This window comes from Vicugna pacos, chromosome 13 (assembly GCF_048564905.1).
Source record: "Vicugna pacos chromosome 13, VicPac4, whole genome shotgun sequence".
Classification (NCBI taxonomy): domain Eukaryota; kingdom Metazoa; phylum Chordata; class Mammalia; order Artiodactyla; family Camelidae; genus Vicugna; species Vicugna pacos.
In genome coordinates, this window is record NC_132999.1 from 63,237,446 (window position 1) to 63,265,317 (window position 27,872).

The 27,872-nt window shown below is 40.8% G+C and overlaps 1 protein-coding gene across 1 annotated transcript in view; it reads right to left on the minus strand.

Annotated features, from left to right (window-relative positions):
• The window catches only part of CAMTA1 (calmodulin binding transcription activator 1), an 819,414-nt gene that overhangs the window by 776,660 nt on the left and 14,882 nt on the right, over positions 1-27,872 (minus strand). Inside the window, exons 2-3 of the mRNA XM_072975888.1 lie at positions 15,563-15,632; positions 10,551-10,669 (exon numbers count right to left, since the gene is read on the minus strand). Coding sequence (XP_072831989.1) covers positions 10,551-10,669; positions 15,563-15,632 — 189 coding nt within the window. The remainder of the gene's footprint in view (positions 1-10,550; positions 10,670-15,562; positions 15,633-27,872) is intronic.

Here is a 27,872-nt window from a genome sequence, read left to right on the forward strand (position 1 = left end):
AGCTCCTGTCCCCCACACAGAGCACTCACAGGGTGTGACCTCTCAACACTCTGTCCTTGGCCATCTGTGCTGGGACCCCCACCTCACCCTGCAGTGCTACCCACTGACCTCTTTAAAAGAGAACTACTTCAGGCATGAGCTGCACATACAATGATGGTGTCTTTTTGGGGGAGTCTGGCTTTTTGAAAAGTTCCTGGCCCTAATAAGCAACTATTCAAGATGAATATACAAAGCCTATCACTTTCCTGTATACCAGTAATGAACAAGTGGAATCTGAAATGTCAAACATAATTCTACTTACGTTAGCAAACCTCCCCTCAAAAAAACAAAACACAGCAATAAAGGTATAAATCTAAAAAAAAAAAAAAAAAAAATTTGTATGAGGAAAACTACAAAACTCTGATGAATTAAATCAAAGAACTAAATAATGGAGAGACATTCCAATGTTCATGGATAGAAGACTCAATACTGTCAGTTCTTCTCAACTTGACCTATAGATTCAACACAATTCCAATCAAAATCCCAGCAACAAACTAATTCTAAAGGTTACAAGGAAAGGGCAAAAAACCCAGAATAACTAAGTCAATATTGAATGGAGGAACAAAATCAGAGCACTGACACCACCTGACTTCAAACTTACTACAAAGCTACAACAATCAAGACAGTGTGGTACTGTCGAAAGAATGGACAAACAGATCGATGAAACAGACTAGAAAGCACAGATATAGACCCACGTAAATATGATCAACTTATCTTTGACAAAGGAGCAAAGGTACACAATGGAGTAAAAACAGTCTTTTCAACACTTCCAGATAGCGCTGGGCTGGATATCCACATGCCAAAAAAATGAATTTAGCTACAGACCTTAAGTCCTTCACAAAAATCAACTCAGACCTAAGTGTAAAATGCCCAACTACAAAACTTCTAATGAGATCACACAGGAGAAAAATCTTGGGTATAGTGTTACAATGCCAAAGCACAATCCATGAAAGAAATAATTGATAAACTGGACTTAATTAAAATTAAAAAGTCCCACCCTGTGAAAGGTAATCTCAAGGAAATGAGAAGACAAGCCACAGACTGGGAGAAAATATTTGCAAAACACACCTCTGATAAAGGCTGTTGGCTAAGATATACAAAGAACTCTTAAAGCTCAACAATAAGAAAACGAATGGGCCAAAGACCTTGACAGACACCTCATCAAAGAAGACATACAGATGGCAAGTAACTATATGAAAACATGCTTCATATGGTATGTCATTTAAAAAATGCAAATTAAGACAACAATGAGATACCAACTATATACCCACCAAAATGGTCAAAATCCAGAACACAGACAACACCAAACATTGTTGAGGACGCAGGGCAAAAGGAACTCTCATTCATCGCTGGTGGGAATACAAAACAGCACAGCCACTTTGGAAGACAGTTTGGCAGTTTCTTACAAAACTAAACATAGTCTTACCATACGATCCAGCAACTGCACTCGTTGGTAGTTACCCAAAGGAGTTGAAAACTTCTGTCTATGCAAAATCCTGCACATGAATGTTTATATCAGTTTTACTCATAATTGCCAAAACCTGGAAGTAATCAAGATGTCCCTCAGTAGGTGAATGGATAAATAAACTGCAGTGTGTACAGACAATGGAATATTATTGAGCGCTAAAAAGAAATGAGTTACCAAGCCATAAAAAGACTGGAGGGGCCAGAAGTGCATGTGACTAGATGAAAGAAGCCCATCTGAAAAGGCTCCATGCTGTATGATTCCAACTATCTGGCATTCTGGAAAAGGCAGAACTATGGAGATAATAAAAGCATCAGCAGGGACTGCAAGGATAAACAGGCAGAGCACAGGACTGTTAGGGCAGTGAAACCCACCTGTATGAGGCTGCAAGGAGGGAGGCAAGTTCAGTGACTGTAAAAAGGGACCACTCGGTGGGGGATATTGATAGTGGAGATGTGGAGCAGGTGAGGGGGCGGGGGGGGCATGGGAACTCTCTGTACCTTCCCCTCAATTTTGCTGTGAACCTTAAACTGCTCTAAAACTTACATCTTAATAATAATTAAAAAAAAAAGTCAGCAGCAAAAAACAGAAGGCGTGGCCTTGGTTCAAGTGTTTGGGCTGTGACGGTACCTGGAGCCAACTCTTCAGTCACCTGCTCCCTCTAACTTCAGGCTCAGGTGGCTCTCCTTTCCAGCCCAGGTCAAGCTACTTTTCAGCTTCCTAGTTTCGTAGACACAGGAACCTTTCCCTTTTTTCCATAAGCTCCTTTGGAATCACAGTAAAGTGAATTCAATGCTCAACCAAGCTTGCCTCAGAGTTCCACCTGGACGCGGGCACACACCCACCCGCTGAATCCTCCTGAACTCCCCAGAGTTGCAGCTTCTCCCACTTTCCTCATTTCTCCCCAAAAGTAAACTGCAGCTTTTTAAATGTTACATTTATCTCAACTCTACACCCTTCACCAGACCAGAAAACACACAAGCACTGAAGCATATGAGGAAGCTACATGAAATCCACACACCCTGCCCATGACATTCTCCCTAACAGAGATAACACTTTCCCAAACACATATTTTATCTTTCTTCACATTCACCCCAGCCCATCTCTGGTTTCTCATCGATCTAGAAAGGAGGTTTTTTTGCCTTTTTTCTTTTTTTCCCCCAGCCTTCTAAAAGCATTAAAACTGGAAAACAGGTTATACTTCAGGAACTTTTTTAAAATCTCTGACAGAACCTCATAATTACTGAGATAACAGAATTTATCATTAGAAACATTTGGTAAGCATATTAAAAAGACTGGTAGGTGGGCAGGTAGGTAAGTGGGTAAGTAGGTAGATACTGACTGTCAGCTTTAGGGGCTGCTGTTTTCAGCTATTGGGCCAAATGGAGATGGAAGGGGGTGGGGGAGTGGGGTATGGGGTGGAGACTCCTTCACGCTACCTCTTCAAAACAAAAGCCACAAAAATTAGAATATGCCTCCACATACCCCTACCATTGCCACCCGTAGTTTAAAAAGGCCTCCTATATAACAAGTCAGTAACAATTATTTTATGTAAGTACCAAAAAAACAATTTTGCATCCCCTGACTTCTAGACACACGTGAGAAAGAAACTCTAGAATGTGCGACTGCATCCTATGCAGCCAAAGCACACCAAAGCACACCTGAGTGGTTGAGGGGAGGCAAAGTGAGACCAAAGTCAAGTGAAGTTCATAACAACACAGGTCTAGGAGGCTGGGATTCCTCCTCTCGGTGGGTTTACCTAGAACCTGTTAGACGTGCCCCATCTTCCACCTTCTGGAGCAGAAATGCTGGGAGTGGGGAGCCCAGCCACCTGGGTTTCAACAAGCCCTCCAGGTAATTCCGATGCCACCTCAGCTTGAAAGCCACTAAGCTAAGGAATGCCAGTCTTTCCAAGTATTCTTCTTTCCGTCCCAGCTAACCTTTCAGCAGGGCTCAGCTCCTCCTTGTGGGAAGTCACCACCACCAAGGTCTGCCACATTTATGGACCATCGATGAAGAGTCTGCAGAGTACACAGTTTTAATGCATCAAGCCCTCCTTGTCCAACTTAGAAAAATGTGGGCCCAAAATGCTTCCTAATTTGTACTCGAACATTTAAAAAAAAAACCAATCTCAGGAAACAGCACTATGTGTTAAGACCTCGGCAAAAGCACAATCTGTTCAAATTTCAACTCCATTGCTAGACAGGTATAAAAAGTGAAGAAGACACCAAAGAAGAACATGTGGCCCCCTGAAAAGAGGCTGCCTGCCCCCGAGGGGATCCACTCCACCACGGCCAGAGGGACAGAAAGCCCTCCAAGCTGCTGGCGATGAGAATGTCTTGGAATCACATGGCAGTGATGGCTGCACAACTTTGTGTACATACTAAAAGCCCCTGAATTGTATGCTTCAAAAGTAAAAATTAATGAAAGGATGATTAAGAGTTAAAAAGAGAAAAGCAAACCCCTAAGCTGGCATTCCCAAGCAACCGTGAAAGCAACAGTGATCCACCCTCAAAAACTGGCTAACTGGGCTTGAGATAAATCTTCAAAGGTCTTAAAGCACAACCTAGCACAACCACCAGACTCAAAAGAGGCTAAGCAGGTGTCTTACTTCAATACTCCGCTGACTGGTGGCAGAGCCAAGGCTATCCCTGTTCCTGACTGCCAGTTCCGTATCCTTTCCACAGTACCCCTGATCCTTGGGTTCACTAACAAAATTTCAATTTCACATCTTAATTTAATTTATAATCTGAGAAAGTAAAACCTGTAACAAATATATCCTGACACCCAGATTCATTGCTTAAGTTTGTGATTGGTAATTACAGCTTCATGGGTACCCAGTAGTGTCATTTAAGTTGTTCCTGGACTAATGAAAAAAACCAGAAGTGAACTTAAGACTAAATGATACATTTGTGCCAAGGCTTAACGACAGGCTTAGAGAAATGCTTGCTGAGCAAAACACAGTTTCAGAGTAGTTCAATGGGGGAGAGGGGTGGGATGCCTGCAGGGCACACAGTAGTGCCACCTGCCAAATTCAAAAGAACCTGCCTGAGAACAGTCAGTATTATATGCATGTTGCAAGAGACAGTTTAGTTTTGGCAAAACATCATCCATCCCATTTAACTGATGTTGTGAATATAAGTTTTATTAGTTTTGTGGTTTCTTTTTATGTAATGTATATATCTATTTGAGTTTTATATTCACAGAAGACCTCTAAGAATTAAGAAATTTATGCTGAGTTTTTTGTGTTTTCACATATTTCATTCATTCAAACAAATGTTTACTGAACACTGGGTATGGGCCAAATTATCATCTAAGTACTAAGTAATATAACAAAAATAGTTTAGGTCAAACTGATCTGGGTCTACAGGAATCTTCTTCCTTTAAAGAAAAACTGCTTTAAGATCGTATCTGAATTTTATAAACATTACTCTTCTCCCTGCAGGGAAGATCTGCTCCTTTGACAGGTCCCAGAGCCAAGCCCATCTGTACTGATCTCTCCTCCCCAGCCTCCCCTAACTGGGACGCACACTCCGCCCCCAGCACTCTGCACACCTGGTCCACCTCTGCTGCTGCTGCCCGAGCGATGCGGGCTGTCTGAGCAGACATGCGCTCGAGTGCTCAGTATCCATTTACCTCATTTCATACTAAGTTAAACAGAAGAATTACAGTTAACCCAACTGCTACAAAATTACCACATTTAATTTCAAATTCGGTACCATATACTGTATTCAAAACTTAAATGGTGTCACTCTCAAAACCTGGCTCTCTGCTGGTCGTATCTGCATTCTCCTGTTTGTGATTTTACCAGAAAAGCCCTGCCTGGCCTCAGAGAATGATCTGGGACCAAATGCTGCCAAAATATCTCACTCACCTTTATAATCAGAGTATTCAGTTTAGCTTACCTTTTGGAAATTTGAAGAGCCTTAAATGACTCCAAAAAAATGTGGGTCTATGTTTCAAAAAGCTAATCTATAAATACACCAGCAAAACCAACCATTGAAAAAATTACAGCTCTGAATCTATGACTTTGTAAGTTATATAGAGAAAAATGAAAAATACAAAAGTACTCAAGAATACATGCCTCTACAAGAAACAATTTAAAATTTTTTCAAAGTAAGGTGGCTTCTTGTTGTTAAAACAAAATAACTGAAATAAAATACAACTTAATAATTTTCACAATCTTAAAGTTCATTTTCCTTCTCTGAATATAAAAAGTTGGGGGGGGGAGTCTTCAGGATTTAAAAGGGTAATTCTCTCCCTATAAAAAGCATTATTCTCCGGGATTTTTCTTCTGCGGGCTAACACGGCTGAGAATGTATCAGGCTATATGTGTGCTGCTCCCTATGTAGACATTTTTACTATTAAAAAATGCATTTAATATGAAAATCTCCAAAGCTACTACCAGCTACAAACCTTTGATGCAACTTTCTTTAAGACCAATACAAACCAGAATTCTACTTTGTTTGCTTACTCTGGAGAAACTTTGTATTAGAGGGAAAACAAACAAATGAAAGAGCATTAATAGTTCAAAAATGGCAGCACACAAAAATGACTTGAACGTGTTTAAGGAGAACATTTTCATTATAAAAGGTTCATGGTGCTGCATTAGTCTGGCTCTGGAAGAATGCCATTTTAAACCCAGATCCAGCAAGCGGGGACTGCAGTAGTTACATTTTAAGTCAAACAGCTAATTAATGACTAAACAAAAGAAATTTCAGTCTGGACAACATATATGGAGTACTAATATGTGTAATTATGAAGTAGTCATTTGTGCAATCAGAAAGCTGCATTAGCATAATTATTTCTGGCTCTGGGCCTTAAAAATATTAACTTAAAATGCAGAAACCTTGTAACAGTGCACCTAATGAAGATGCGAATATCAAACTGATTATGAAATAAGAGTTGGTTCTTTAACAAATATGCTGTGTTTAATACATTCTTTCTCTCCTGCCCACGATATAAAAATCAATCCTAACCCTTGAGCTACACACAGGTACAAAGTTTCTATGTTTAATGTATTTTCTTCCTCATCCAGAGCCGACATATTAATATTCATTATTAAGAATCAAAACTACTTCCCTAAGAAATGAATGTTTTTACTTAAAAAAAAAATCTTCAGACAAAAATACATTAAGTATGTATAAAACTTGAAAATGCAAAATAAAGAAGCAAATGAATAAAACAAAAGGATCAGAAGTCACTAAATAGTGCAAGACCTTGGGAAAGTCTATTTGACATTTTTCTCTGGGACAGAACTGTAGCAAGTATGGACTCCAAAATCAGATCGTGGGCCTGGACTCCCCAGGTCACCACTTTCAGGGGCTTTAACATCTCTGTGGCTCACGTTCCCTCGTCTACAACGTGTGGATATCACACAGCCTACTTCACAGGATTAATTCAAGGAGTAAAAGTGATTTTTCACGTAAAGGACTCCACAGTGCCTAACACACAGCAGATGTTCAACAAATGGCAGCCCTGGTAACACTGCTGTCCTCATCCTTCCCTCATTCTCAGAACCTACGACAAGGGTGTTTGTGGCTGAGAATGCATCATCTAAAATTGATTTGTTTTTAGATACAGCATTCATTTTGCAATTGCAAATAACATTCAAGAACGGCAGCAGATTTTACCTATTCTGATGAGTTAGAAAAGGTTAAAAGCAGCTTAAATAGGCCCTGAAGTCTCTCTTCTCTTCTAATAGTCTTTTCAGTGACTTTCAGTTTTACCAAATTTGCATATGAAACCACAATCCTAATCCTGTATTAACTCTTTTTAATCTAAAACTAAATTACAGAATAGATTTGCCAAGTACACTAATGTGGTTCAGGGCTATGGGTCTTTCATTAAAAGCCTAGACAACACACAGCAGAAAGATGTTCCTAAGAATTAGTAAGTAACACAAAAGGAATTAAGCTCAGACAGAGACAGGTCCTAGGCAGGGTGCTATCTTGACCAAATTATTTCACTACTTTTTACCACCACTCACTCATCCGTCAGAGGAAACATTTACACATCTCATCATGTTTCTGTGGGGCTCAGAAAGAACTACATACAGCACCAGGCACCAGCGAGGAAGAGGAGCTCACTGAAGGGCAGCATCTGAGCGGGGACACGGTCTCACTCTCCCTCAAACGCACACACAGGGTAAGAGCTGGGTTTTCTCAAGAAATCAGAAACATTACAACACACGTTGAGTAAGGGAATTTCTCAAAAGTACTGAGGAGTCAGACTATGCCCCGAACTCAACTGTACACACCCAGCAGAGGGAGAGACCACTGGCGACAGAGAAGATGACAGCTGACGTCTCATCCAGGCAACCTGGGCGCCGGCCTACTTCTGGAACATGCGCTGTGCGGAGGGAGATGGATACACGCATGGGCTGTGCTCTCAACCCTCTCGAGCCCGCACGCCTCTCCCAGGAAGAGCACTCATCCCCGAACGAGGCATCTACAGAAATGTAGTTTTTGTCCAGCCCAGCTCCAAAATACAGGCCGACTGCTTCGTGTGGTCCTCCCCCAAAACACAGCGATCTATCCCAATTCCAGAGGGAAGTCGGGCACCGCATAACGGTGCTGGGACTAACCTCTACGAGCGATTCGAGAGATTTCGCCGGCAGTTCTCACTGGGCGTGAAGCCGCCTCACACGGGGCCACAGAGCCCCCGCAAGGGACGCACTCCCGAAGCACGTTTCCTTCGGGTCTTGGTGGCAACAGGAAGGAGGGCAGGCTGAAGGACACAGGGACAGGCCGACACCCGGCAAAGCAATGAGCAGGAGTGCTAACTGTTTTATTCCTATTATTCATGCCAGTTTAAGAAAAAAAGATGACAGGGAACCATCACCACGTAACACCCCAAAGAATTAACAACTCCTGCTGTCGCTCTAAGATTCCCCTATTTTTCCTAAAGCCAAAAACAAACAAGAAAAAAAGCCAAAGTCCTCTACACAGAAATATGGGCCAATCTTTAAATTCAGTTTTGTCGTAAGTTTTTGTCGGTGCTGAGATGACAAATGTTGGAAAGAACTGCCCCGACACAAGGGAAGAGGGCGGATGCCATCCCCTCTGCCGGCTGAGCGGCCCCTGCTGCCTGCAGCCCCAAAGGAGCAACATGTTCTTCTACCCAAGTTTTCAGCAGTAGTGACAGCTTGTGAAACACGGGCAGTCCCCATTTCCCAGACCCCAGCTTCACACTGCATGGATCAGAAAGGGATGCGGTTCCCCTCTCGGGCCTCAGGCTTCTGCAACACCGGGACCTAAACCTGGGGTCTCCGAGGGCTTTGTGTACTGGGCCGTAGCAGAAAACGCAGAACAACTTCTCTCCCTATGAAGCCTGGCCTCCGTAAAAATTCCTTATTGGGTGTTTTATAATTTATCTAAAATATTAATAAAATGGTAAATAAATGTTTTAGAGGTGAATAAATATGTGTAAGCTGAAGGGCTGTACTTAAAAATTGCAAGTTTTGAAAGCACTGGTCTAAATAATCTACCAGCTAAATTTCTGGCACTGTTAACTTCCAGCATTATATGACTCTTAAGACCTCTAATTTTAATTCACTAAGCAATTGCTGTTTTCAAATATAATTTCAAATCATAATCAAAATAAATTGTCAATTTTATGTAAAATATTAAAAAATTCAAAAAATTACACTTATAAATAAACTGGAACTAATGTATAATAATGTGGTATCAAATCTATGTTTCAGGAAATACTAAGAAATGTACTGAGTTTTAATATTTCATGACCTAGTTCTGACGTACCAAATTTAAGAATCTATGATTAAGACTAATTTTCAGCATATTTTTTGTTTTCAGGTCTAAAACATCTGAAACAGTTAACAAATGACTATTTAAAACAACAGGCCTCTAAACTACCTAATGTTTGTCAAAGCAAAAGTATTCTGTTTGAAGCGGAAATGTAATTTATGCAAATAATCAAAATATACATACCTTATAAAAATTTAAATCAGTAGAGACAAGGTAACAAAACTATGAGCTTTTAGTGAGTATTTAAATCTGTAAACTAGGTAAGTAAAGGGACTTTCATCCATATAACCTCTTATAACTCAGAAGCATTCTAAGAGTTTGAGCAAAACAATTTTTTAAAAAAAGAATAAAGAGGCAGCACTATTTTCTTCTTGTGTCTTAACAAAACTGAGTGCCCAAGACAGGGTTAGGTGTTAAAAATTTAACCTAACTTGGAAGTAAATGTTGAAGCAGCAACATCAATTGATTTACACCGACTTTGCAATACCAATAACCCCAGCCGTTTGAATTAAGGGACTGTAGTTCCCAGCCTGATGGGCACAGACCCAAGTCTCACCACCACACTGAATGGGTATCACCCTAAGTTGAAATATTCAGATTTCAAAATAAAAGTAAGATGAAGCAATTCCACCCCTAATACTAAGACTCTCAGATTAAGATTTACCAAAAAAGGAAACATCACCCAAGAAGACACACTTGGATTCACTGGACTTCATCAATCTTCTTTCTCACCATATGACAAATAAGCAACCTACTATACAGACTTCACTCCTAACACAACTTCCTATCGTTAAGGTAAAGCGATTGATTCTCCACGCAAACCTCCTTCATCAGCGAGGACAAGAGCTACTCTGCTGGTAAGAAGCCTGCCCTTCCCAGTTCTACAGGAACTTCACTGTCAGGACCCCGCACATTCTGTGCAACATTGAGGCTGTGTCTTTATTAATTCATGGCAACGTTAAGAACTAAGGTTTAACTGAGATGCAGAGTTAACCACCAAATGCAGGACACCAAAATGTAAGAAAAGACAAAGACAGAAACTCATGCTACCTTGTAAGTCAGCGTGCACATTTTATATTTTTCAACGCAAGCCAAGCAGGTGAGAGAGAGTTCAAAAAACACGTTGGTTTCTGTCAAATCCAGATTGAGCATTCTTCCCACTTACCATTTCCTAGTTCAATATTTTGAATTTAAAGCTAATATAAAGTACCACACTGCAAAATGACCTAACAAGTTTGCCCTTAAAAAGATTATACCCCTAAAAATAGAAATTTATCTACCTCATTAGTGTTCCAACGGTGCCTCTCTTTGGGTAAACTTGAACATTTCGGCAGACATTCAAGCAGCTTTTTCGGTAAAAAGATTTTTACATGACTACTATTGCTGTTCCCATGATCATCTATAAAGAAGAAAACAGTAAATTCAGAGAAAATAATAGAGAAAATCTCCTTTTAAGTATACTGGCAAGGTCAGAAACAGCAGCTCAGTTTAGTCACTGTGAGACCAAGAGCATCACTCCTCTTGGTTAACAATACTCATTTACACTTATCAGATAGATGGCAGCAGGAATCTGGCCAAGAGGATTTAAAATAAGATTGAGCTTTTTGCTCCATGGCAAGCAAGTGAACAGGGACTATCCCAGCAGCTGCCCATAACCAGAACACTGCTTTTAAAGGTCCTTTCACCAGGTTTCCAGGAAGTACATCAAAAATACAAAATGACTTGACCTCACAAAACCCAGAAATCTTCTATTAACCAGTTGAAAAGGTTTTAATTTTAGGGAAGAATTATAATAAAATATGACCACTTACTTTATTAATAAACTATTACTACTTCATCCCCTAGAATACAAATGAGACTTACCCTTCCAAAAGAAAATTACAAATCTTTTAAATATAAGGAATTTAAACCTGCAGTTAGCTACCTAGGCAAGACAGAGGTGGCTTTCTAGCCTAAATCTAAAAACATATCATTTTAATTAACTTGATTTACATATACATACCTATATGATTAATGTTATTTCATCAAAACGTAACTTCTCTAAATTAGTGAGAGAAAAGGTCATTACTCTCGGACTGGAATGGTATGTCTGACTGCCTGATAATCAGTCTCCCTGATACTTTCTAAGAGAGAGCATCTCCTTTATGTAATATTTCATTCACTTATTTACTTACATATCATTTCTTGTTTCATTCCTATAACAAAATCCCTTTGCCTGGCTCAAAATTTCTTGGCAGTTTTGACACATTCAGGTCAAAGTTTCAAATTACCCACTCCAATTTTTTTTTAATGCCAAATGGAAGCCTCAATATCTAACAGGTGCAATGCATAACTGGGTACTAAGGAGCAACACATTAAAATACTGAAGACTGAATTTGTTCCAGGAAGTCACAGCTGAAATAACTTATTCTGATATGAGTAAGGTATAACGAAACACTGACTCCAAGTCAAGAGTCCCGGGTTCTGGCCCAGTTCTGCTACTTTCTAATTGTGTGACCTTGGGTAAGTTACTTAATATTTTCAGTTTTCCCATATCAAGGAGAAGCAGATAATCTCTACCTCTCCTCCAGGCATAGATCCCTAGAGAATTTATTGTCACATTCAGTAATTTTGAATGTCTTAGAATTAAACAACCTTATATAGGCATACAGATATTAGTTAAGAATGCTGAAAGTGAAATACAGCAGCGTATTTTTCCAGTCATTTACTGTAACTCTGTTTAGCAGAGTCTATTTTCTGAGTATGTGAAAAACATAAAAGAATAAAAAATATTTTCTACAGTCATAATAAAATCCTCCCCAAACATTTTTCATCTGATTAACACATTTCTTCTCAGGGAAAAAAAATCTTAACAAGAAAATATTGGGCATAGAAATGAAGTCTAAAAAAATTTACTACATCATATGGAAATATTTTACAGGGAGGAACTTAAGAGAGTTTCAGCGTACTAAATCTTTTTTGGTCCATGAACTACACAACCAATTGAATTATAATACCTATCTTCTCTTTCTATAAGCAGTATAAAAACTTGAAAAACTTAAGAACTGACTGCTTTTAAGAATTCAAATTTTTAATAGCAAAATAAAATTAAACTTTTTAAAAAATCTTGCTATGAAACCAAAAAAGAAAGTATTTAACAGAAAGAAAGTTCACAGGAAGTTCTGTATTAATGACACACTATAAAACCTCTGTAATTTTATGTGCTTTTGCATGCTCCCTGCACTTCATCCTCCCGAGGGAGGTACCATGGGCCATAAAATTCTAAAGCACAGAAGACCAAGTCACATGAGCCTTTACCTCCCTTCTCTCTTCCGCTTAAGTGATTTTACTCTGCTTTTTAAAAAATCTCCCGTGATGTGTATAATTCTGAAAGTAGAGGTGAAATTCTAAAATCTATACTCAATTCTGATATTTATCAATTACAGGGTACCTTTTATGAAAACAGTACTAAGCTAGATGCTCAATCAATTGGCTTACTTTGAATTGTATGTGACTAGTCATATCTCTGAAAAAACTAAGTATAATTTTTGACAACGAACAGAATATTAAACCCCAACTCCTATTTCTATGTTTGTGATCACAACCTTACATGAATTATCTGTCCTTTTAGCCTCCTTGAAGAACCCAGCTGTCCTGGGGCATACAAAGCGCGCGCGCGCTTGTGTGTAGAGAGGGAGAGAGAAAGCGAACTCTTCTCGACAGCACAACTAACCGCTACAGGAAAGGCGTCTGTCTTCCACTCTGATACCACATCAGGCAGTGGTGAATCGGCCCAAAGGCTTTTAAAGAGGAAAAGGAGAATGGCTGTGTAAGCACAGTCTCAATCAAGTTTCTAAATTTAGCACTTTATGGGGATGTGCAGCCATGGGTTCAAAAGGAAGAGAAGTATGACAGGCCAATGGGTTCCCCTTAATCAGTTTTTAAACTGTGCTATTTCCAGAATTTTCGGTTCATTCTGAATATAAATTGGGTCTTTTTGAGAAACGTAACAATAGGTAAATTTTCCCACAGTGCATTATGAAGATGGCAATTTTAATACTGGGAAAAGAATACCAGGAACTCAAATAGCCAAAATGATAAAACGTACATGTTCATATTTCAGTTTCTCTAGTTAAAGTGTGATAAAGAGTAACTCAGCTTTTACACTAGAAAAGAACTGCTCACATGGATATACTGTATAAAACTGTGTTTTTTAATTAAACACTGCTTTCTCATGTTTTGGGAGTAACTACAAATGACATAATAATTAGACAAAACAGGTACCAGTTTTTAAATCCTTCTCAGTACAAGGATTCTAACAGTATCTTGAGTTAATATTCAAAGTAAGGTATACACTGATTTCAATTACATCTCAGTATTTAATCCAAATAGTTAAATTCTGACACTGCAAAATGGAAGTGCCAACCAAACACAGTAAAACATTTCATTATCATTATCTAGCAAAATATGCGTGTATGATATATGACTTTACAAAATAATTTTCTAACTTACTTCACAATAAAAATAACTAGAGATGCTCTTGAAATTGACAGATTATTTGTTTGGCTGACAGCTATAATTCTAGAGAATGAGCCATCCTTTCCAGTCAACCTTCAAATATTTTCCAAATAATAATTTCAGAGACATACTATAACTTAACTAAAACTTTCCAAAAGTACAAAAATGCTCATTCACTTAGTTAACTAGGCAAAAAACAGAATTCTTATTTTCATGTTTTATTTATAAATTTGAGATTTCACATTACCAAATCCTCTATTTATATCCAAAGAAGTGTATACAACCTTTTCCTTGGAACACACTGTTGACTTTGGCAAGGTAAATCATAACTATGTTAACTCTACCCTGGAAAATGATGCATTCATTTTATTTCAATTCATAATTAATAAAAATTAAATGATTTTGGTTTTGTGAGTAATTACAAACACTGTTATTCAATCAAGATGATTATCATTAAACTCTCAACCTCTAGAACAAACTTCAAAATAAGTTGGTCTAACAGTGTATGAAGTTGCTAAATCTTACTGGGAATATATTTGATCAACAACTTGGAGTGGTAAAATTAAAAGGAAGTTCTACAATTTTCTGTTTAGCTCTAATTATTATGTGCTTAGATTTAATTAGTAGGATAGGAACTGATTCAGGAAAACATAAGCGCATATTGTTATATTCAAGTCGGCAGAGTGCTCACAGCACCAAATACTGTCATTACTAACCTAAGACCCCAAATCGCTATTCATCCAAAATAAATATTAATTAAGCATCAACTATGTGCCAAGCATTGGTATGATTTCTTCTCATTCTTTCCCAAGGAAAGCCTCCAAAATGAATTAAACTCAGTTGTAATTATCCAAAAGATGTTTAAAGGCTAAAAAATTTTTTTAATTTAATAGAAAAATGTAACTAGTTTTGCTATTTCACAACCCCTTTCCTCCTCTTAGAGTGTGTGATCATCAAATCTTACCCCTTCTGTTTTTAGGTGACCCAGATTTACCCTCTCCCTGTCAATCATATTACTAAATCTCTCACCCGAGTTTAGATGAACTCACACTCAGATTCAATAAACTTCTATTTATCGGCACTTACACTTTCAGTCTAAAAACATGTAGGCGGGGCAGATAAAGGGGGGAGGCCCAGAAGCCTTGCAATCAATCAGTTGCTTCGATTTGGGTTTGGGGGCATTCGCTCTTTGCTTCATTCCGTTCAATTTCAATTTGAGCTACATGTGATCAAGTACATTTATTTTCTACTACTTATGAAGGAGCAGACATTTGTGGGACTCTAGATCAAGCATCCAGAAAGGATTCTACATTGCACTCTCTCATTAAATTCTCACAAAACCCATCTGGACATAATTGCCCCCAATTTACAGATGAAGGACCTGAGGTTAAGATTAATTTGCCCAAGATTTACAGCTAGTAAGTGGCTCAAATGGGATTCAAACATGACCTCTGGTTTTTCCCACAATGCCACAGGCCCTTACTCTAAGTCACCTGGAATTTGACACTAGAAATACGGAATTATTGTATCAGTATACTTAACATTTGCAGAGTGCTTTGAATTTTCCATGTGATTAAACTCTTTGCCTTTTTAATCCTCACAGAAACTTTACAAAGGGAGCATTATTTTGCTACCCCAGAAGGATTAAGTAACTCATCTAAGATCACACAGCAAGTTAAGGCAGAACTCAGGTCTTCTTGGTGCTGACCACAGGCTATTTCCTGCACTGAATGATGGAATTACTCTCGCTGCCAAGCCCACCCCTTCCTGTAAGTCAAAAGCTTTCGAATCCTACCTTCTATAGGTGGCACGGTGTTGAGAACACAGTAGGTGCTAGTTCCGCAGAATACACTTTGGGAAACGCTCTAAGGAAACAGAAAATAAAATGTAAAACTAATCTTTGAAAAAGATAAATACTGGCTCTTCTGTGATATTCCTGCCAAAGGTGCAAAACCTGAATCTAATCATGAGGACATATCAGACAAATTCACCCTGAGGAACACACCACAGAGTGACTGGCCTGTAATCTTCAAGAGCATCAGGTCATGAAAGTCAGAAAGGACCGAGAACTGCTGTGGGTTAAAGGGAGGTGAGGAGACAACCGAGTGCCACCCAGGATCCCCGCCAGGCCTTTCTCTACAAGGTCACCACTGGGTCAACCGGCACCACCGGAGTAGCTCCGAGGATTCGATGGCAGAAATGTCTGGGTGTTCATTTCCTGATTCTTGTACCGTGGTGATGGAAGAGAATGTTCTCGTTTGTAGGAAACACATAATCAAGTACCTGAGAGTGATGAAACACACCGGCAACTTGCTCTCATACAGTCCAAGGGAAAACAGTACTGTGCTCTACACCTGCAATTCTTCTGTAGGCTTAAAAGTGTTCCAAAATTTAAAATACACGTGTGTGAAAAAAGATATATGCTGGTGAACCTATATTACCTGTATAATTTTTTTAACGGGGAGCCTATGTGCTTTACCCACAGTAAACTATTCCTAAAAAGAACCAATGACATTTCATTTTGCAGCTCAGTCAACATTCAACGACATTATTAACCAATTTCCAACAGTAAGCCCAAAACCCAACTCATTCAAAAGAACCTACAGAGTGCCAACTAACAATATGGCGGGTGGGGTAAGTCAGGAAGAAGTTAGAAGACCAGGTCTCTGCTCTCAGGCTGCTTCATGTAGATAAAATTAAAATTTTCTTATAAAAACCTACACAATGGCAACATTTTAAAAAGGACAGAAAATTTCTTTGAGTCTTGCCAGACGATTATTTTTGGTCCTAAGAATATCCTTTTTTGTTCAGTTGCAGTATTAAATAAAACTTTAGATTACTCCTCCAGCATTATAAACCATTTATTTATATACCTAGAAAACCAAAGATAGCTTACAAGTTCAATAATCACGCTCAACATTTTATATTTAAAATATAAAAAGCTCAGTTCTCTCCCTTCCTAACTGTCCTTGGCAAAGTAACTTAGCCTCTCTGTATTATCTCATCAAAAAAGGTAGAGATGATACTTATCTCTCCTAGCTCAGGGTTGCTAGGAAGACTGGATGGGTTGATGCACACGAAGGTACTCAGAAGTACCACTCAGATATGGAATGCTACTGTTACTTTGGTTAATAAGGATAATCTTCAACAATGTTCACATTTTCTGAGAACAAACTGATGACTGCCTGGGTTTTTTGGTGCCACAAAAAGTGCTGAAATCTGACTAAACCTACTTCTACGAATTTTTTACTTTCCTCTCCCTTATATCCCTGATAACTGCTCCAGCACAGAATAAGTCTTTATCCACAGGGTGACCCCTAGCTACCAGGATAACCATCAGTTCCCTAATTATTTACTTCCTATGTCTAGAAAATTCTTGTTCCAGGACTTATAACTGTCCTACTTGACTCAGTCAATAGTGTAACTACTGATTGGCAATCTGGGCCCCAAAATTTTCCCTGTGAACTATGGACTAACCTCAGAATTCATGTTCCTTTGTAAAATTCAACATTACTTTCTTCCCCTGACCACGAGTGTGGAATTCTAGTGGCTGATGTGAAGTCAGCAGTGCTCAACTTCAGGTAACGTCCGCCAGAGTCACCAGCAACAGCCTTCTCACCACAGTAACACAAAACATCTCATCTCAACGTGGTTTCCAAATTGAAACTAGAAATTTTACAACGTTAAAAAGAATGTTTTATGTTCAAGACTGAATGTTTTCTGGCTTCCTATTACCAAAAAAAAAAAGATAGATTTACCTCCTATCAAGACATCATCAAGACATCTTAACAATGGTCTCATCAAAAGTTTTAAAAATCACTAATGTACAGTGGAGCACATTAATGAACGACTTCATAAAAAAGGACTTTTTACACCTGACCTCAAAGTTTGATGACAGGAAAATCAGTGGTAAAATATACCAAATAACAAATCGAAAGAATTAAACTCTAAAAACAATACATGTGACAGAAATATCTTGAACAACTAACCATGACTTGTCAATAGCACAAGTATAATAAACAAAGTCTGAATAGTTAATTTAAAGGGGCAAGAAATTCACATAAATTGAGAGTGAAATCAAATGTCATCCTACACTCACAAACACCAGGTTCTCAAAGCACTTATGATAAAACTCCAGAAAACTCACGTAAGCAATGGCTATCTTGTATTAACTACCCAGGAGCCAGACTCTGTGCTGGGGTCTTTCCTGGGATCCCTTGATATCCACTGCTACAAGCCAGACGTGGCTCTTGAGTGGAGGGAGAAGCACTGGTCTGAGGGTCCGAGAAGCTGCAGTCCTGGACCCAGTCCATCCCCCTGCTGCCAAGTCTCCTGGCGACAGGACAAGGTGCGGAGCGGGAAAAGCACACGCTCTAACATCAGATAGGGGTTCAAGTCCTCACGCTAACCTCCCTGGCTGCCCCTCAGGTCTGGCTTACACTTCTCAGTCTCTCCGGAGCCTCTGCTGACAGAGGTGGGCAGCCCCTGGTACGTCTGAATGCCTGTATCTCGCTTTCTCTTCATCGAAACTCCTCCCATTTGTTCTAGGTATATTATAGGGGCACCTCACGTGTGCCAGACACTGTCCCAGGAGCTGGGACTCAGCCATGAACAAGTCAAAGGTCCTACACTCATGGGGCACCTGTCAGTGGGGAGGCAGAGGGTGAGTGGGATAAATGCTGTGAAGGGCCTAAGACAGAGGGGTGCTCTAAGAGGAAAAATCAGGGAAGGAGACCTCTGTTTTTGAAAGTCTACCCCTGTGTGGAGCATAGGGACGACTTGATTAGAGCATCAGGAAACCTGGATTCTCTCATTAACTAGGTGGAGTGGCTCTCAGCATGTCTGCACTTGAGCCATCCAGGGAGATTTTCCAAAGTCTAATGCACAGGCTGCAATCCTGACCATTTCAGCAAATGTATGGGGATGAAATAGGCATCAGCATTTTTTAAAGGTTCCTAGGTGATCCCAAGACGTATCCAAGGATGGGAACCACTGAAATAAACAGTCGTGTGACTGGCAACTCTGACCTTCCCAGTGTTCTCTAGAGGAGAATGGGAGGCCGACCTTGAGCAGTGCACCTCCAACTTTAATGTGCACGTGGGTCATCTGAGGATCTGGTGGGTCTGAATTGTGCCCGAGCCTGTGCCTCTAAGAAGCTCAGGGCCAGGTAATGCCCGTGCCATGACTCGTGGCCACACATCAGGTATCACGAATTAGATGATCTAAAAGATCAGGAATTCAATTTAAAAAAGATCATTCCAGTCCCAACATTCCTGATTGCACAATTCCATGAATTCCTAACAGACTGAGAAAATACTTCTGTCTGTTAACACAAACTATCATACAGAACTATGCCAGGATAGCCAAGCAAGGAAAGCAAGGGAAACTACAGGGACGGTTACTCAATTAAGCACGGTGTTCAGTGCCGGCTATAAATGCCCAAGAGAGGACGCAGAAGCTCTTCAAAATATATTCCCTGCTTTCAAACAGCACATCTAATTGGAGACAATACTGAAAAAAAAAAAAGTAATGAAGAAATACTACATGATTTATTGGGCTGAAGTGAGGAGAGGACAGCGGTGTGGAGGCTCAGTAGCTGTGCACCGAGCACGGCCTCTCTGCAGGTCCACACGGACCGAGTTTTACTCATTTTGTCTCCCTTCAGAACCTAGGTCAGTGTTACACATAGCCACATTCATTTTCACACACATACACACACATATACACAGTTTTTGGATGATGGAATAAATGAAATAAAAAGCTAAATAAGGAGAAATGACTACCAGCTTTTGAACAGAGAAGCTGCATGATGAAAACTGTATTTCCAGTTCTCTGACATAAGGACTGACAATGTTTCAGTCTCCACAGAGTCCCTTTAAAGCTAACTGAGGACCCACACAGCTTATTAAAACAAAGACTGAGAGAGGCCACACTGAATGTAATAAACCAGTTAGTTGTACCAATTAGAAGTGATATATTAAAAAGACTTTTGTCGCATAGTTTCACACCGATTCTTGAAATTCACTGATCATTACATATAACGTGACATATAAACAATCAAAACTAAGGCAGAGTCCGAAATCCTCAGCACCTCTACTAAACTCACCAGTTTTGCCTAGCATTCTAGGCATCGTGCCTAGTTAGGGAGGCTAACTCTTAGAATAAACTGTATCATGGCTCAAATACCATAAATATTTACTTCTTGCTCGTGTAAAGTCCAAAATAGTAGATCAGGAGACGGCTCTTCTCCAAGCAGCGGCTCTGGCACCACATCTCCTTCCATCTCATGGCAGGAGCCTCCCTAGGTCCCTGGGCTTGCCGGCATCAGCCAGCAGAGGGAAAGGGCACGGATAACCATGCCCGGAGGGCTCTAAGGGCCAGCCCTAGAAGTGGCACACTTCTCTGCTCTCGCTCCATTGGCTAGAAAATGGCCACAAAGCCACACCTAATTGCAAAGGAGGTTGGGAAATGCAATCTGGCTACCTGCCCAGGAAGAGGAGATAGGTTTTGTGATCAGCTAGCAGTCTCTGCCACAATGCCATTTGTAGCTGTTTTGTTTTCTTTTGTTTTAAATTACAGAAAAGTCATTCCTTTCAGAAATGTCTTCTGTTAACCTACAGCCTCCACCTTTAATCCCTGAGGCCATTCAGCATCTAAACCCAACCTACCAGTTTTTCTTCTCCAATAAGTATTTTTCTAACACACTCAAAATAAGACTATATCAAGGGCATCCTCGAAGGGATGTCTGACTTTTCACCACTGAATCTCCAGTACCCAATACTTAATGTGTGGCACATAGCAGGAGTGCAAGTATTTGCTGAAGTCGTGGACAAACGACATTTCCAGAGGTTCACGGAAAGGAAAAAGAGTGGTCCCATCTCTTGCCCTGGTGATGGTGGGATTTACAGAAGACCATTCACCTTTTTAAAAACCTCTCCCCCTCCTAAGGCCACCTGAGTTGCCACCCATCTTCTGGTCCCTGAACAATCAAACAGTAGACAAAAGCTACTTTCGATCCACTAAGAACAACTAAGGGGGTGAAAATTCCACAGGGTCCGCGGACACCAGCAGAGCCAGCGCCGCTGCCTGCGGCAAGAGCACAGGCCTGCGCGACGAAGAGGAGCAGAGTCGGTCCAAGAGCAGGCCCGGGGGCCTCCAGGAAAGCGGGCTAATGACTTCTGAGACTAGAGAGCCAACGTGTACCCCGAACACAAATCACCAAAGGTTACTGGGGAAAAAATTATGTGGTATGGTACAAAAATATTTTGTGCTCACGTATCACCTCTTTTCAAGAAGTTTAAAATATACCATTTTAAGTGCTACCGTAATAACCCTCACAACACTCCTATGGGATAGAGACAAAATTAAAGTATGTGCTCAAGTTAAAAGGAAAAATGTCTGACAGGTGGCTGACTTCCTACCGCTGGGGCAGGCGCCACAAGAAAGTGAAGCAGGAACCTCTAAGGTAATTGGGGCGCAAACCATTTGAGGCTCTCAAATTGAGTTCAACACCTAGAATTGAGTTCAAAAGCAAACAAGTGCTAAAACAGACCACAAAACAGTTGAAGGTCTAAGAAGCTTACACAGGAACTAACACTACGGTATATGATTTATGACCTGAGAAATCACATTAATTGATTCACTATTACCAGAGATTCATGTAAAGCATATCTAAAGTGATTTCAGAAAGAAAACATTCTTTCTAGATATGAATCACAGTATCATTAGAATTTTCATAAATTCAATTTGGCTAGGAAGCCAGTATATGCAATATTCTGACAATAATCAAAGAGCACTTATTAAATGTCCTCATTTGTATAAATAGATTCTAGTAGAATACATTCAGAAAAACTATATAAAATTTAAAATTACACTGTTTTAGTGGCACTTACTAGTACTCATTACTAGCACTGAGGATGACAACTTTTTTAACAGAGCGCTGTAAGGTGTCAGCCTAACAAGCAAGGCATTTTATTTGGTATTATGTACACAGAACAAGCTTTTTCATATATAAAATCTTATTTTGGCTCCAGCGGGCAGCAGAGCAGACATTACGTCTGCTCTAGGAAAGGAGACACCAAGGCTCAGGCACAGATGCTTGCCAAGGGCCACAGGCGAGGAGGGAGCAGAGCGAGGCCCAGAGCAGGTCTTCCTACGTGACTCCTGGGCTATTTCCCAGGAACACAGGTTCTCTCCCTAATAACGTAATAATGTTTCTCCAGTAAGAAACAATACAGAAGTTTATGCGGAAAAAGTCCACAAGCTGCCCTGAGAGAGAAGCCAGAGCACGCGCAGAACTGAGCAGCTCCGAAGCGCACGCGGGGATCCGGGCTGGGAGCTCAGCGTCCCCCGGGGAAGGCCCGCAATGTGACGCCGCACACAAGCCTGGATGCTGGCCTGGTGGGAAGACTTCCTGTGCTTCTCAAACATTTTTTGGCCCATGAACCACGGACAACCCATCACCTATCTACTTGCCACTGCCCCAAAACTAAAACCTCATCAAAACCAAAGGAGAGGAAGACACTGTCTCTTCACAGCAGAGCAACGAGGCGCCCACCAAGACAACGGCGGCCGCGCTTCCCTGAATGGAACAGGCGGTGGGGGCACTCACCAAATCTGGACACAGCCAGGACCAGGAAGGAAGCCAAGACGTGTTCTGGGGCCAAAAGGGATTTGTCCACGCACAAAAGCTCTCATGTGTCACTGTGGGGAGGGCTCTCGGACCCGCAGTCCTGGCCTGATTACTACTGAACTACTCCCAGCTCTAACGAGTTTAGTTATCAGGTTGCCAAGCCCAGAGATCAGAAGCAACAAATCAGAAGGGGAAAGGATGGCTAGAGACTGGCAGATAAGGAGAAGCAAGAGTGACAAGGGACAGCAAGGACAGATTTTTAAAAAACAGTAAAACTGGATACAAGGAAGTGAAAGGCGCAGCAGTTTGGGGTCATTTTTCATAAAAGCAAACAGTCTACTCCAAAGGTCCTAAAATACCACAGCATTAAAGAAAGCCCAGGTCCACAGCTCAGGTACAACATAATGAACCCAAGTTACCAAGTAAACGTACGCTACAGCCCATGTGTTCTACTGAATCTGGGGGAAAGTAGTACAGTTGACACCTTTTGTTTGCAATCACTTTACACTCCATAAAATGCTTCCACCTGAGTCTCCTCATCTGACCCTCAGCAACAACCTAAGGCAAACAGGAGAGAGAGAACCATCGGCCAAGAATCTGCTGATAAATAATTCAACTTTAGCAAGGTAGAAGGGTTTATCAACTGCAGTTATACTACAAGCTGTTAATCTATCTAGCAGGAGCGAGCACTTCAAGAGGCACCTATCCCCCTCATCAGGGGACAAGGAGAGAAGGCGGGGAAGGCTTCCTGAGAAGGGTCATGAACACCACGTATCTGAACCTTCACCTGGAACTTCACCTCCAAAACTGCCCTCTCTAAAAGTTCCCATCCCACCATCTGCACCCTGCAGGGCCTCTGAAGAACTGTCCTACGCCTTCCAGTGCCATCACCCCTCCCCACTGTGGTGGACAAACACCATGGCAGACCACCCACGACCCCCACCTCCTAATGTCAACACACACCCTGTATAATAACTTCTTTCCCTTCAGCATGCACTGAACCCAGGGACTCGCTTCTAACAACAGAATATGGCAATGGAACATCACCTCCATGATTAGGCAATGTGCATCATGCCTTCTGTCTTGCTAGCAGACTCTCCTTTCCTGGCTCTGATGAAGAAAGCTACCATGTTGGAGAGGCCCACATGGCAAAGAACTGTTATATGAGCTTAGAAGAAAATGCTTCCCCAGTCGGGCCATCCAATGAGACCCCAGCCCCAGCCAACATCTTGACTGCAGGCTTGTGAGGCCCTGAAGCAGCAGACCTAGCAAAGCTCTGCCTGAATGCCCAACCCACAGGACCAAATAATACATATATCCTTTTCTAAACCTCTAACTTTGTGGTAATTTGTTACAGCAGCAAAGATAACTAAGACACCCATCAGGGTGCAGTGACTTCTTCTCTCAACTTGGACTTGATCATCATTTCACTGCCATTTTACCAGCACTCTGCGTTTACCACCAAAATCCTTGAAAGAATGATCTACCCTTTCACTACCTCTTTCTCATCCTCTCAACTCCCTATCAAATTGACAAAAAAATCAATACCTTTTTCTCAGTCTTCATTGTACTCAAACTCTCCTCAGCATTGCAACTGATAACCAACCTCCTTACAACCATCTGCACTTAAGCATCCCTGACTTTACGTTCTTCTTGTTCTATTTCCTCTCTGACCATTCCTTCTCAGTCTCCACTGGGCCCCTCCTGTCTGGTGACACTTACATGGAAGTATTCACCACATGTCTGCCCTCAAGTCCTTTCTCTTCTCCCATGACAATTTCACCCATTACTATGATTTCCACACCTGATTCATCTGAACTGATTCAATCTTTCAACCAACAGGCACTGTTCTGGGCACAGAGATGTAACAATGAGCAAGGCAAACAAGGTCTGTACTTCCAAGAAATTTACATTCTCTCTCAGAGGCTCCATCTGCCCCTCCAGATCCACTCACCACCCTTCTGCATCCTGCCTGTGACAAAGATGCTGACCTCTAAGTCTCCATCACCAGGGCTCCCCTGCCCTCTGAAAGTTCAATGATGAAGAAAAAACAAGGTGATAGGAATGACTCCCCAGTCGCTGACCCACATTTCCAATGCCATACAGTATGCATACATGCTAACACTACCCCAATTACACCTAAAACAGAATCAATACATTTGCCCCCAGTCTCCCCAAACATGCCCCTCCTGTAGTCCCCATCTTAGTTAATGGCCTCACCTAACTCCAGCTGTTGAGGTTCAAAAGACAGGCATCACCTTCAGCTCTTCTCATCCCTCAAGGCCCAAGGTCAGTCAGTCACAAAATTGTGTCTCTCTCACACGTACGCACACAACTCAGTCACACCAGCTCCTTTATCCACTTTATCCACCCACTGCTACAGACATTCTTGCCAATCGCTTCTCGGCCTTTTGGCTAAGATCAAGTGCAGACATTCTTGCCAGGAGCTATTTTCTCCCAACTCTAGTCCTTCCTCTTTGCTCATTCATTCATTCATTCATCCAACAAACATTTACTAAGTCCATCCCAGGCACCAGGTACTCAAGCCTCTGACCACTAGACATGCAGATCTATTTGAAGGAGAAAGAGAAGTAACAAGCAATTTCAACACAGTTAAAATGTGCTATGACCAGGAAAATCAGAGTGCTATGGGTGCACCAGGGAAGGGCACACAATTCAATCTGGAAAGAGAGGCAAGGTCAAGAAGGCTTCTCCAACAAGAGTCATTCAAGCAGAAACCCAGAGGTCAAGCAGAGTTAGCAAAACAGAGCCTCTGTGTGAGTGTGCATGCATTTGTTTTTGAGGAAGGTGCACCTTCTAAGCCAAGGGAATGGCAGTGTGCAAAGCTTAAAACCAGGAGGAAGCATGGTGCCGGGGACCATCAGAATCTAACATGGCTGGAGAGTGGAGAGGAAGCTGGAGCAGTAAGAGGGGGCCCTTTTTAGAACCTTAAAGGAGAACTGGCTTTATCCAATCAATCTTACTCCTCTGCTGGAAACCAGAAACAACCCTCCAAAAGCCTCTCCCAGAGCAGGAAGAATAAAAGCCAGACTCCTCAGTCTGACTTTCCAAGCCCCTACAACCTGACCCCTACCTGTTTTCCAGGCTCACCTACCCACATGCACCAGGAATCCCAGCCTACCCCACATGCCTTGCTCTGTGCCTTGGCTCTATTTCCTCTGCTTGGGATTTCTCCTCCAACCATCATGTCTCCCTGTCAGTGATGCCAGGTCAAAATCTGCCTCTTCCAAGAAGCCTTCCCAGTTCCTCCCAGTGCCTGATTACAGTATGGCCTGCCTGGGCTCCATTGCATCTGTATCTGCTCCTCTGCAGACTGGACGTTTCTGGAGTGTTATGAATAGAAGTGAACCCTAATTTCAAAGACTAGGAAGAATGTTCTGAAAAACAGTCAATTTACCAGCATTGTACTCCTAAGTAAACAACCATAAGAAGGTCACAAAAAAATAATTATTTTAAATACAATCAGTCAAAAGCCTAGATTTCTGTATGTTTTCAATAAGTATCTCTAAATAAAAATGGCTACACAACGCCTCATAAGATTAAAAAAACAATAAGTAAAAAAGCTCAGGAAGGTGATGTTACTTGCTCAAAGTCACACGGCACTTAAGCAGTAAAGACCAGAGTCAAGTCTTCAGATATTCCTCAAAAGCTATAAACAGCCAGATATAACCAGAGTATCCCCACATATCTCACTAACCAGTCACCCGATTACCTAAAACTTCCTTCCTTCACTCTTCCCTCAGTTAATTCCCATTTTCCTTCAGAGTTCAGCTCAAGAAGTCTCCTCCAACCTCGCAGGTTAGCCACATCCCTTTATGATACACTACCCTCGCCATCATATCGAGTATCACCTGACACAGTGCTAGGAAGGTGAGTGAGGTATATCAGCTGTAACTGCACATGGCACCTTGATTAATGTTGGTTTCCCCATTAGCTATGTGAGGACATGGACTATCTCTGTCCTTCTCTGTGCCTGGCACTTTATTAGTATTTGTTGAGTAAATGAAATGCCTTACGAGTAAAACAATAACCGATAGTCACAGGGCCCAGACAGGATGACAAGATCCTAAAATATTTTCCAATACCTCCAATAATAATAATAACAATTACATAAATTTTAAAGTCATAATATAATTGGAACATATTCTAATTCTTTAATAACTAAATATTCATATGTGGAATCTGTTTATTCTCTATTAATCAGAATGGGTGTCAATCAGAATACCACATTTTTTCCTAAACATGCAAGACATCAGCAAACTTTCACATCCAAAGAACACACCACAAGAAGCCGACCTATACAGGCAACAGGAATAACTTTGCTCTCTCAGAATCTGAAAAGTCCAATCCCAGCCTAACAGTGGATTGCAGTTCTTCAACAAGGCAGTCTGCTATATTAATAAATTAAAACAACATCTTTTATTTTAAAGGCAAGATGCTTGGGTACTTGAGTCACCCAGTACTAGTTCCCAAATGGCAAATCCATAAAAAGGATTTAAACTCCCCAAATTGACCCACAGATTTAATATAATCCTTATCAATATCAAAACTGCCTTTTTTGTAGAAACTGACAAGCTGATCCTAATATTCATATAGAAATTCAGGGAACCCGGAAGAGCCAAAACAATCTTGAAAAAGAAGAGTTGGAGGACAAAACTTTCTGATTTCAAAATTTAACTACAAAGCTACAGCAATCAAGACAGTGTGGTACTGGCCTAAGGACAGACACATAGACCAATGGAGTAGAACTGAAATTCCAAAATTAAACCCACACATTTACGGTCAACTGACTTTTGACAAGGGTGCCAAGATACTTCAATGGGGAAAGAATGGTCTTTTCAACAAATGGTATTGAGACAACTGGATATCCACATGCAAAAGAATGAAGTTGGAAGCGTACCTACCTCACAACACACAAAAATTAACTCAAAATGAATCAGAGACCTAAATGTAAAAGCTAAAACTATAAAACCCTGACAAGAAAACATACATGTAACTCTTCATGACCTTGGATTAGGCAATGGTTTAATTATGACAGCCAAAGCAGAAACTACAAAAGAAAAAAAACAGATAAACTGAACTCAATCAAAATTCAAAATCTTTGTGCTTCAAAGGACATCAACAAGAAAGTGAAAAGACAATCCACAGAATGGGAGAAAATATGTGCAAACTGTACATCTGATAAGGGACTGATATCCAGAGTATATCAAGAAGGCCTACAACTTAAAAGCCAAAAACCAAACAACTCCATTCAAAAATGGGCAGAGGCCTAAAAGAGACATTTCTTCACAGCAGACATACAAATGGCCAATAAGCATGTGATGAGATGCTCAACATTGTCAGCCTTTAGGAATGCAAATCAAAACCACAAGAAGATACCACTTCACATCCACAAGAATGGCCATAACCAAAAAGACAGATAATAACAAGTGCTGGGAAGGATATGGAGACA